Source organism: Pteropus alecto, unplaced genomic scaffold (assembly GCF_000325575.1).
Source record: "Pteropus alecto unplaced genomic scaffold, ASM32557v1 scaffold669, whole genome shotgun sequence".
NCBI lineage: Eukaryota > Metazoa > Chordata > Mammalia > Chiroptera > Pteropodidae > Pteropus > Pteropus alecto.
Window position 1 is genome coordinate 301,463 of NW_006442554.1, and position 11,649 is coordinate 313,111.

Below are 11,649 nucleotides of genomic sequence, written 5' to 3' on the forward strand. Positions count from 1 at the left end.
GAGGCGCGTGCCCCGGCTCAGTAGCGTTGGGGCTGGCGCGCTCGGCGAATCTCATCGGTGCACCGTTTGTGGGCGCTTCTGGGCCACCAATTTCCCTGTCTTCCACCCTGGCGCCCCCCAGTCCTAGCTCCCCGGCCTCGCTGCCCCGGGCGTCCACGCCCTGCGGGCTCGGTGGGCTCAATCTGCGCAGCGCCTCCTCCATGTTGAGCAAGCCTTTTCAGGGGCTCGCGGTAGCCCCCGTGACCCCAACGCCGCCGCCAGGTGAGCGAGGCTTCTCTTCAGCTACCAGGCCGGGCGGGCTGAAGCGGTGGAGGGCAGCGCGTAGGGGGAGGGGGTAGGGGTCGTGGTGGGGCTCAGCACGCGGCCACCCTGACTTCCTCGCCTCCTCCTGCGTAGGAGGCAAGGATCGGGAAGCATTCGAAGCTGAGTACCGATTTGGCCCTCTCCTGGGTAAGGGGGGCTTTGGCACGGTCTTCGCAGGACATCGCGTCACAGACCGACTCCAGGTATCCACCACGAGGGTCTGGGGAGGGTCAGGTGTGCGTATGGCGAGGGCGGGAGGCTTGGGGCTGAGCTGCTGATTGACCGGGAATAAGCCCACAATGTGTGTGTGGTAGAGTCCTGAGAACGAGGGCCAGGCTTGCTGGGGGCATTCGAGCGCACGTGCCCCAGTTGGGGGGAGGGGCGACTCAAGTGGGCGTGTGGGGGAAGGGCAAGGATTCAGGAGGACCAAGGAGTGGGACTGGGGAGCGGGAATTCCTGAGGAATCTAGACCCTGGGACCCAGGGGATGTGTATATGCCTTCGAAGGTGGGGGCCCAGACCTAAAATTTGGGGAATTTTGTACAGTATGGAGTCGTGAGGACCAGGACCCCGGGACAGAGTTGGGGCATCCTGGGTCTGTATGGGAAGATGGAGCGCTTAGGGTGTAAGGAAATTCGGAAATCAGGACCTGGAGTGCGGGAGCCAGAGCCTGAGAAGGGAGAGCCCAGGACTGAGGGCGGTGGGAGAGGTGAACTTGGTCACGGGGACCTGCGGTTCGGGGAGAAGCCCCGGCTCCTTGGGGGGTCGTCGTGTGGTGTGGTTGGGGCCACAAAGACTAGAGTGAGGCTCAGCATTGGGAGGGTTCTGGGGGTCATCTGCCGGCCCCCTCACCAGCCCGCTTCTCCAGGTGGCCATCAAAGTGATCCCCCGGAATCGCGTGCTGGGCTGGTCCACCCTGGTGAGTATCTTCGGAGACCTTTTTGACCTGGCGGCGCCATGGCTGACGATGGGTTCCCTTGCCCCCTTTTCTACGGCTTGTGTGCCTCCCCGGGCCCTGTAACAGCGAGATCACTCTTCCCAGCCCGTGTTTACTCTCCTGTGGTAACATCCACACCTCCACACAGTTCTGACTCACCCCAGTTCCTCTAGAGCCCTGGATTCTCCCCTCTAACCCCCCTTTCTTGTCCTCCCTCTAAACGCTGCTTCAGGGGCTGCCCGCAGGGCATGCTGGTGGGGAAAAGGGGGCAGAGGTCACCGGTTGCCATGGTGATGGTGGCTACTTCTTTCTGCCTTTAGCGTGCTAACGGACGGCAGGGTGGGTCTGGGCCAGTTGTAGAGGCGGGAGCGCCCCCTAGCGGGAGCTGGGAAGCCTACGCCTGCGCAGTAGCGGAATTTTCACCACCGTGAGAAAACCTGTCTGCAGCAGTGCAAGTCCGTGGAGTGGCCAGGAGAGGGCCCCACCTCAGGCGGGAAGGCTGCATCTGGAAGTCCATGTGCCCACGTGGGACTTTTAGAATGGGGCGGTATTTGTGACCAGTAACATTTATGCCTTTTGTTGAGCATCACCTGTATGCCTCAGGCTTTGCTTCATCAAAAAAGCTTACTGTATTCCAAGTCCCACTAATCGCTTTCATTCAATATGGTTCTAGATGCTTGGTGACAGTGACAAAATATCACTTGATAACATTGAGTTCTTACTTTGTGCCTGTTCCTTTACAGTTATTCATTTTTAGCTATTTAACAAAAGTATATTGAGCACCTACTATGTGCCAGGCATAATTCTAGGCACTTAGCAAAATATCTTTTGAGAGCTTGGTTTTTTTAGGTCCTTTTCTACTAATTGCTTTCACTTATTTAACACATGTGTATTGAGCCCTACCCTGTTACCAGGCACTGTTCTAGTGCTTGAGCTATGTCAGTGAACAAAACAAACCATTACACAGTATTTATTGAGTGCTAACTCTGTGGCAAACGCCATGCTATAAAGTGCTTTTATCTATTTAACAAACATTTATTGAGCACCTACTGTGCATAAGGTACTATTCCAAACTCTTGGGAGATGTCAGTGAACAAAACAGATAAAATGTTACAAAATAGTGTATTTCATTAAGAACCGCTTTTATTTGTTCTTCAAATATTTACTAAGCTATTACCGGCCAGATGTGCATAGGCTTTTGGTTCAAATCACTTTCCCAATGGGTGTTTGAATTTGACCCTTAAGATGAGGCAACTGAGGCTCAGGGAAGGAAGTGATTTGTTCAAGGCCATATAGACTAAGGGGCTATGATTTAAGTTCAGGTGAGAAGTCAGCCTCAGAGCTATTGGCCTGATTTCTGTGTTCCTTTTTCTCTCCGTTTCCCCCCACAGTCAGACTCGGTCACATGCCCACTGGAAGTGGCACTACTTTGGAAGGTGGGTGGAGGCAGTGGACACCCTGGTGTGATCCGCCTGCTTGACTGGTTTGAGACACCCGAGGGCTTCATGCTGGTCCTTGAGCGGCCTTTGCCTGCCCAGGATCTCTTTGACTACATCACAGAACAGGGCCCTTTGGGTGAAGGCCGAAGCCGCTGCCTCTTTGCCCAGGTAGTGGCAGCTGTTCAGCACTGCCATGCCCGTGGAGTTGTCCATCGTGACATTAAGGATGAGAACATCCTGATAGACCTCCGCCGGGACTGTATCAAACTCATTGATTTCGGTTCCGGTGCCCTGCTTCATGATGAACCCTATACTGACTTTGATGGTAAGGCTTCCCTAAATCTCAGTGGGGAAATTTTTTACCTTTTATCTTTATGGTCTTTTGACCTTTGACCTCCAGTGTTTGGGTGTCCTGTCACCCTTGATCTACATTGCACCTTTATAAAGTTCTTGGTTTTTAATATTGGGGACTCAAGCTTTCCCTCTGTTAAAGTTCATCTTCTCACAGTGCCTTGACCTTATTCTGGGCTCTTATTCTGGTGAGGAGATCCTGTTATCCTGAGTGTTCTTTTTCTAGTAAGGGGATCCTACTGTTACTTCTAAGTGTTTTTCTTCTGTGAGGGGACTGTGTTGTTATTTTAACTGCTCTTATTCTGTTCATGAGACCCTGCTATTATATTTAAAGAGCTCCTGTTTTGGTGAGGGGACCCTGCTCATATAGCGAGTTCTCTTAATTCTGGTGAGGGGACCATACTTCTTGGGGAGGGGGGTGGGAGAAGAGTATTATTAGAGAGTGGTCTAACCTCTGGCTTGTGTGCAGGGACAAGGGTTTACAGCCCCCCGGAGTGGATCTCTCATCACCAGTACCATGCACTCCCAGCCACTGTCTGGTCACTGGGTATCCTTCTCTATGACATGGTGTGTGGGGACATTCCCTTCGAGAGGGACCAGGAGATTCTGGAAGCTAAGCTACACTTCCCTGCCCATGTATCCCCAGGTGAGGCCCTCACTGGCCCTAGCCCAGTGATCTCCATTCTTCCCAGGGACTGGTGCCTCCAACTAACTGCTAATCTCCTATGTGTTTCTGACCTGCAGACTGTTGTGCCCTAATCCGCCGGTGCCTGGCCCCCAAACCCTCTGCCCGACCCTCACTGGAGGAGATCCGGCTGGACCCCTGGATGCAGACACCAGCCGAGGATGCACCCCCCAATACCCCTAAAGGGGGTCCCAGCCCTATGGCCTGGTCCCTGTTGCCCTAGTTGGGATAGCCATCCCATGGCCATGTGATAGGGATAGAAGGACATCTGTTGACCTGGTTTTACAGGTCATCTAAAATCCAGTGTTACTAGGGTCAGATTAGGGATCAGGGGTCAGAAGACATAAGCCAAGTCTGCCCAGTCCCCATCCCAATCCTACTAAGGAGCCTTCCTCCCAGAATTTATGGTTTCTTATTCTGGAGGGGGGACTTCCTTCTCATTTTGCTAAGGATGTTTACTTGGTTGAAGTTATTTCTATTCTGAGCCCCAGGACTCTTATTCTGATGTGTTACAACCCTTACACTGGCACCTCCTGCTACCACCACACAAACTTAGTTCAAGTGCTCTAACTTGGGCAAGGGTGCTTTCCTTCCAATACCCCAGCAGCTCTCATTTTAGTGACAGGACCCTTTCCTCTAGCCTAGGGTCCCATATTCAGTCAAGCTGCTTACCTACCTCAGCCCAGGGTTGCTTATTCTGGGGGAGGTAATGCCCTATTGTTATCCCAGGGCTTTTTTTTTTTTTAATTTTTTTTTTCAATTTTATTATTCAATTTTTTTTTCCTTTTGGTGAGGGGATCCTACTTTGTTATTCCAAGTGCTCTTATTCTGGTGAGGAGAACCCTACTTCCATGATTGGGAAGGAATGGGAGATGGATACCACCAGAGTCCACGAGGATGGGGTGGATGGTTTTTTGGGGGGATGGGGTGGGGGAAATAAGTCTTGTTGTTTGTTCTCCTGGGGCCTCCCCCTCCACCTTTTTTGGATTCTTGCTGCCTCCTCCTGAGCCAGGATTGTCCAGTTGCTGAAATGTAAATACCTATGTATTGGGGGAAGGGAGCTCCAAACTGTGTCATCCTCTCCCTTCTCCCCTTGCCTGGATTATTTAAAAAGCCATGTGTGGAAACCCACTATTTAATAAATGTAATAGAATCACAAGTGACTGGCCATTTGTAGTTGCAGTGAGGCATCTGTGGAGCATCTACTGCATGCTGAGCCAAGAAGGATATGGACTGGATCTCACCTCTGCTCTCAGGAAGCCTCAGTCTTGCGGTGTCATCCTAAAGATCTCTTATGGGTTCATTTAAGCAGGACCACAAAGTAAAACTGTTGACAGCTTCCACTCCTCCCACCCCCAGCTCTTATGTAGTTTCCAGTATGTGTAGAAGGGCTCCATTGGAGATAGACATTGAAGGTGTTTGGGACATATGCCCAATTAAAGATGGCTAGCTCAGGGTCAGAAAAAACTCCATTTCCTCGACCCTAGGGAGGAAGTCATTCCCTTCCCCATGGAAGAAGAAAAGCCCTTTCAGGGCACTGGTAAGGGTGGGGCCAGAATTGAATCTGGACAGAAATCTTCCCGGCGTTTCTTGATTTCTAATATCCAGTTTTACTTCCTTTTCATCTCTCCCTTGTCTTCTTACTCGCTCATCCCTCTCATCTCGCCTTTCTCAACTTCTGACTTACCTGCCCTATTTTATTTTGGTTTCACTTGTCCCGACCTCAGCTGTGCCCTCTCCTACCCTGCTTTCAAAAGCTAACCTGTAAGCCTCTCACCTGCTGGCTTACCTGTTCCTTCTCACTTTTCCATCCTCAGTAGTGACTCACTTGTCCTCCCTTCTGTCTCAACTGAACTCTCCTGTGCCTTTTCATTTGTATATCCTAAACTTCCCTAATTTTATCTGCTAACCTGCCGGACCCTCACCTGCCCCGCCCCCTCAGTCTCATTTTCCTCCCAAATGTCTGCAGGCTCTCCAGGTGCCGGGGCCTCGCCGGGAAAAGGGGGGAACTTCAATCTAACCAGGAAAGAGCTAGGAGTTTTGATGCAGAAAGGGCGGTGCCATCTGAAAATGGTGCCAATAAAGAGACTGAAGCGGGGCAACCGAACCAAGGAGACCAGGGTGGGCGGGTGAAATGGAAAGCAGGGTCGATGAAGACGAGGGCGGGTCTAGTAATGGAAATGGGCTGAAGAGACTGCAGGGACAGTGGGAGACTGAATCGGCCGCGTTCCCGGTCTCCCTATCCTGACGGAATTTGTAAGTCCCGAGGCCGCTGTCATGACCCGTGTCCATGAACAGACAAGAAAAGCCCGTGTTCTGATTAACCCTTCCCTCGCCCCACCTCATCCCGGAAGCGGAAGTGACGGATACGGAACTAGCCTGTTGCCGAGGGGACGGGCCAGACAGATGCCAACATGGCAGCGGTTGGGTCTAGCGGTTCCACCGGGGCGGCTGGGCAAGGGACGGTCTCCGCGGGGTCGTTGGAGGCTGGGACCGTGAGTGCGGGTGAGACAGGCTGTGGCCGAGAGGTCGGCAGCGTGGCAGGGGTCAAGGATCGCTGGAGGGTCAGGAAGGTTCTTCACTGAGGCGAGGGGGAGCATCCCGTATGGACCGACCTGTGTGTGTGACAGGGTGTCGGGGGGAGGACGGAACAGACCATTGTGAGTGTGTTGGGGGCGGGGAAGAGACCATTCCTAGGGTTGGAGAGTTTCTCATTATAGAAGGAATATAGAAGGAAGAGTATTCTGAGGGTAGAAGAGTTCTTTATAGAAGAGAGAGGCTATCCTGAGGATGATGGTTTCTTCCTTGTAAAGGGACAGGGGCTATTGTGAGTTACGGTGGGGCGGTTCCTTCCTTATATGACTTAGAGAGTCCATTTTGAGGATAGGGATGTCCTTCACTATATGGGGAGAAGACCGTTCTGCTGGGGCCCCTCTTAATGGCGGTAGAGCTCATTGTATGTTGAGTGGGAGGGTCCTTCCTTATATGGAGGAGAAAGGACGTTCTGAGGGTACCGGACCCTTTCTTGTAGCTGGTAGAGTTCATTGTGTGAATAGAGCAAGGAATAATTCCTTGGCTGGAGAAAGAGATGCGGTGGCTGGAGGACTGGACTATGCGTAGTGTAGGGTAATATCTCCTTATATCATTGAGGGAACCAGACTATTCTTGATGAAGTAACTATTAACTGTATGGAGTTCAGTCCTTAGGACAGCGTGGGAATAATATCTTATATTTGTTAGATCATTTTGGGTCAGGAGGAGTCAGTCAGTCATCATGGGAGGGAGGGGTTGAGGAAACCATTCTGAGTGCAAGGGAATGAAATAATTTCTTAGATGGGAGAAAGACTTTCTTAGGGAGTGGACATGCCTTACACGGTGGTTTCATTGCCTGTATGGGGGTATCATTCTTTACGAGGGACAGCCCCTCATTAAGTAGAAGCAACATTGGATAAATCTTTGGTTTGCTCTTCCATAAAATGGGAATCCTTATAGTTCCTTCAGAGATCAGAGTGATATAGAGGTCTGTCGAGGTAATCCATATAAATCTCTTAGCCCATTGATAGGCAAACAGTAAGCACTCAATAAATGTTCAGAATGTAGTTGGTATTCTGTCCAGGGTAGAGGGAGAGGGTGTCCAGGGCCTGCCCCAGCCATTTCCTGACACCTCAGCAAGAATTCCAGGTATGGGCCACACCCACTTCTCCCTTTCTGGCTCTTCTTCCTGTGACTGAGGCAGTGGAAATGGGAGGAGTCAGACCCTCATTGGGTCAGGATAGGCAGGCAGAAGGAGGAAGCAGCGATGGTTAGGAGGATCCTGATCGAGAAAGTAGAGGGGAGGGTGGTGATGTGGCTGTACCCCAACAGCTTCTGACCCCTTCTTCCCCCTTGCTCCTTCCATCCCCACAGCTCACCGGCGCCTCAAATACATATCCCTAGCCGTGCTGGTGGTCCAGAATGCCTCCCTCATCCTCAGCATCCGCTACACCCGCACACTGCCTGGGGACCGCTTCTTTGCTACCACTGCTGTGGTCATGGCCGAAGTGCTCAAAGGTCTCACCTGCCTGCTGCTGCTGTTCGCACAGAAGAGGGGTATGAGCCAGAGGGGTGCTGCACTGGAGTTGGTGGGTGGGACTCTGTGTTTGTGTGCGTGTGCATGTGTGTGTGCATGCATTTACCCCACTCACATGTGTCTGTGAAACTGCCTGGGGAGTGTGTAAGTGCAGCTAAGCTGCCTTGTCCCTCCAGCTATGAATAGCTGAACCCACACTATACTCCACAACCCCTGGGAACTGGCCTGAGGTGACTGTACAAGTGAGACAGTCTGTGCCCATAAGTAGCATATGACCCCTATATTCATGATATATTCATTTCTCTTTATCTTTATTATATGTGCTGCCAAAGTGAGCACTCTCTTGAACTTTATTATGGAGAATTTAGAACACAAAATCAGAGAGAATAAAAAAGTAGTAAACTCTTTATGTACCCATCACCCAGATTCAACAATTATCAACTCATGGCCACTCTGCCATTAAACACCATCCATGATTATCCACTCACTGCCAATCTATATGTCTGCCTACTACCTCTCTCACACCTTATCATATTGAAGTACAGTAAGTCCTCAACGTCATCAATAGGTTCTGTGACTAAATGAAACCACATATAATGAAATCAATTTTACCATAGGCTAATGCAGAGCTCCCCAGCTCCCAGGCTGCAGACTGATATAGCATCACCACCTCGGTGCCACCTCAGATCATCAGGCATTAGATTCTCATAGGAGCACTGGTCCCTGGTGCCAAAAAGATTGAGGACCACTAGGCTAATGTATACAAACGAGTTAAGTTCCTAGGCACCTCATCAACATTATGATGCAGCAGTGTTGAACAAAACAGTGTTGTTTGAGGACCTGCTCAATGTTGCACACGAAGTATTATTTTGAAGTAAATTCTTCCTTATTATCTTTTTAAAATTAATTTATATTTATGGTGACATTGATTAACAAAATCCAATAAGTTTCAGCTGTATCCCTTATTATCTTGAATATATATTTTGATATATATATTTTAAAATTGCAGTAACTAAAAATCATACATTTTTAAAAGTTGATAAAATAATTAAATATCCAGTTAATGTCCAGATTTTTTAGTGATTTCTCAAATGTCATAAATGTTTTTTAAAATTTGTTTGAATCAAGTTTATATCAAGGTCAGTGTTTTGTAACTAGTTGATGTCTTCTGGGCCTGTTAACTCCTAGGTTTCCCTCCAACTCTGTTTTTCTCTCTCTGTAGTTAATTTGTTGAAGAAATCAGGTCATTTGTCTTATAGACTTTGGGTAACCTGGGTTTTGCTGACAGCCTCCCTGTAGTATCATTTAATATGTTCTTCTGTCCTCTGTATTTCCTGTAAGTTGGATTTATCTACTAATGTAAACACCTCCCTGAAGGCCTTTAACATGTTGACCAGTCCTTTATAAAGGCATTGTATGTGGCTGTGCCCTTGGCACTTATATTGAATGAGACATTCTTACCCACTCATTAGCTCAAGGGCCCTGGGAGGCAGCAGTTGAGGGACCCACCTGCTCTGTTCCTGATTGATTCCGAGATACTTCTGAGTGAACACTGCATGGCAGGCCCTTCTTTGACTGTGGAAGTGGGTACGTTAGCAGTGCAGACATGCATCTTGCTCTCATAGGACTATTTTAGCTAGAAACAAACAGCTGCAGATTTAATCAAGGCTTTCATCTCTTATCTACAATTTCAACCTCCTACTGCCCAATTTTCTTTTTCCTGAATTAGTTTGATGGTAAAACTTGGCCTGACCTGATGTAGGGCTATCTGTATATTTGTGGGTTTATTTTTCTCATTTGGTGAGAATATGAATATACTTGATTATGTGTAGCCCCATATATGTGAGATGTGTTATGTGAGACATGTAGTATATATACCATGCTACTTTTCTAACACCTGGAAATTTTTGAACACCAAAACCCCTGAGCCCAGAAAATTTGGGCAAAGGATTAGACATTGATAAGTACTCCTGGGATTAATGCCATGAAGGGCAAAGGAAGGGTTTTGTGAGCGAGCATCAGCAGGAGTTCCTGTGATAATCTTGTGCAGTGGTTATGGAGTTTTCCCAGAGGAGTGACACTGAACTGCAAAAAAGTGGGGTGAGCTTTACAAAGGCCTTATTATATAGGAAAGTATTCTTATTTATTGATTGGAGCAGGTCCCAACTAGACTTTGTGCTTAATAGTCAAGCCTGCGTTCTTCCGTGTGGTGGGGGCAACTGCTTGGTGTGTGTAGGGCTGACAGAAAGATTCAGCTAAATGAGAGATGGCCCCTTGGGCAGCTCGCAGTAAGGAGCTAGGATAAGTCTACAACTCAAGTCTAAAACTTCCCCTCGGGTAAACAGCTTTCCACCCACACTCCTAGGGCTTCTACTTCACAAGCTCCTAGTTGATGCTGATTAATTCATTGTACAAATGTGTACTGAGTGCTTGCCCTGAATGGGGCTTTATGCCAGGGAGGTAGGCTCTAAGATGAGTAAGATATGGTCTGTGATTCTCAGACACAGTGTTAGATCTAGTGTTAATGGACTTCTGTGTCCATTCAATGAGTATCCAAAAGGCCTACTGGAGATGTGCTTGTACTGTAGAGAAATTGAGAGCATAGATCTCATTCTAGCCTTCAGGGGGTCAGAATGTGGTTGGGGAGACACAAGATCAGGCCCAGTCTCGGCCCTCAGAGAATCCCCATCTTTGGTAGTCGGTGCTAAAAAGGGCTCTCCTCCCCCTACGAAGGTAACGTGAAGCACCTGGTCCTCTTCCTCCATGAGGCTGTCCTGGTACAGTATGTGGACACACTCAAGCTTGCAGTGCCCTCTCTCATCTACACCTTGCAGAATAACCTCCAGTATGTTGCCATCTCCAACCTGCCTGCTGCCACTTTCCAGGTGAGCCCCAAGCCCAGCATGGCCCCGGAGGAACTGGCTGGGGTGGGGGATATAGGATATGGAGGGGGCTGCAGAGAGCAAGAGCTGTGTCACCTTGGAACTCCCTTGACCTTTGTTTCCTCATCTGTGAGAAATGGGAATGGAAATGGTAATAGCTACTCACTGGGATGCTGGGATAATTAAAAGATATAATACCTGGGAAGAGCCCCTGGTTGGCGATGGATAAGTTTTAGTCTATTTGCAGACAGCCTTGTGAAGCGGTTAAAGAGCTTGAATTCTGGGGCCAGGCTGCCTGGGTTCAAATCCTAGCTCTGCTACTTTTCAGCTGTGTGATATTGGGCAAGTCACTTAACTTCTCTGTGCCTTAGTTTTCTCATCTTTAAATTGGACATTATAATAGTGCCTACTTCATACATGAGGATTAAATGAACAAATTTATGTGGTGAAGTGCTTAGACCCACACCTGGCACATAGTAAGCGCTATGTACATATTTGCTGACATTATTGTGTGGTTGGCTCATTTGTATCAACAGGTATTGATCAAGACCTCTGTCATCATGATGTCTATTCATTAATTTACTACATGAGGTGTTTCACATACACCAGCCATATTTTCTAGCACATAATGTCTAGGGCTCAGACAGGGCAGGTGCTTTCTCCTACATCACACAGCCAGGAAATGGGGTTGGGATGTGGGCCTGGGTGTGGCCCAGGATTTCTCTGCACAACCAACCTCCTGTACACCTTCTGGGAGGCACCTCAGAGCTGTTTAGCTGCGTCTCAGTGAGTGGCCAGTAGCTTGAGATTTTTGCTGTTGTTATTGTCATCTACTCCACCCTGTCTGCCTATTATGCCTGGGGCTCCACAGTGAGGGCTGTCCCCGATGTGAACATGTTGGGGGTCAAGGGCAGCCCTCAGTGCCTTCTACATGCCACTCGCAGGTGACATACCAGCTGAAGATCCTGACCACAGCCCTGTTCTC

At 49.1% G+C, this 11,649-nt stretch overlaps 2 protein-coding genes across 2 annotated transcripts in view; both read left to right on the forward strand.

Annotated features, from left to right (window-relative positions):
* Positions 1 to 4,873, forward strand: PIM2 (Pim-2 proto-oncogene, serine/threonine kinase). The gene is made up of 6 exons (XM_006922744.3): positions 1 to 261; positions 397 to 506; positions 1,171 to 1,221; positions 2,631 to 3,003; positions 3,499 to 3,675; positions 3,774 to 4,873. Exons 1-6 carry the CDS (start codon positions 201 to 203, stop codon positions 3,935 to 3,937), a joined length of 936 nt encoding a protein of 311 aa, XP_006922806.1. The 5' UTR covers positions 1 to 200; the 3' UTR covers positions 3,938 to 4,873.
* A 147-nt stretch (positions 4,874 to 5,020) lies between these two features.
* SLC35A2 (solute carrier family 35 member A2) overlaps positions 5,021 to 11,649 on the forward strand; it is an 8,948-nt gene continuing 2,319 nt past the window's right edge. The window contains exons 1-4 of the mRNA XM_015597750.2: positions 5,021 to 6,219; positions 7,620 to 7,802; positions 10,516 to 10,667; positions 11,609 to 11,643. Coding sequence (XP_015453236.1) covers positions 6,129 to 6,219; positions 7,620 to 7,802; positions 10,516 to 10,667; positions 11,609 to 11,643 — 461 coding nt within the window. The 5' untranslated portion in view covers positions 5,021 to 6,128. The remainder of the gene's footprint in view (positions 6,220 to 7,619; positions 7,803 to 10,515; positions 10,668 to 11,608; positions 11,644 to 11,649) is intronic.

What these genes read in the sequence shown, in the direction of transcription:
- PIM2 (XM_006922744.3), top strand. Translation starts at nt 201, where the DNA reads ATGTTGAGCAAGCCTTTTCAGGGGCTCGCGGTAGCCCCCGTGACCCCA. An exon ending in GCGTCACAGACCGACTCCAG is followed by an intron (nt 507 to 1,170) that starts GTATCCACCACG and finishes CCGCTTCTCCAG; the next exon opens with GTGGCCATCAAAGTGATCCC. An exon ending in ACCCTATACTGACTTTGATG is followed by an intron (nt 3,004 to 3,498) that starts GTAAGGCTTCCC and finishes GCTTGTGTGCAG; the next exon opens with GGACAAGGGTTTACAGCCCC.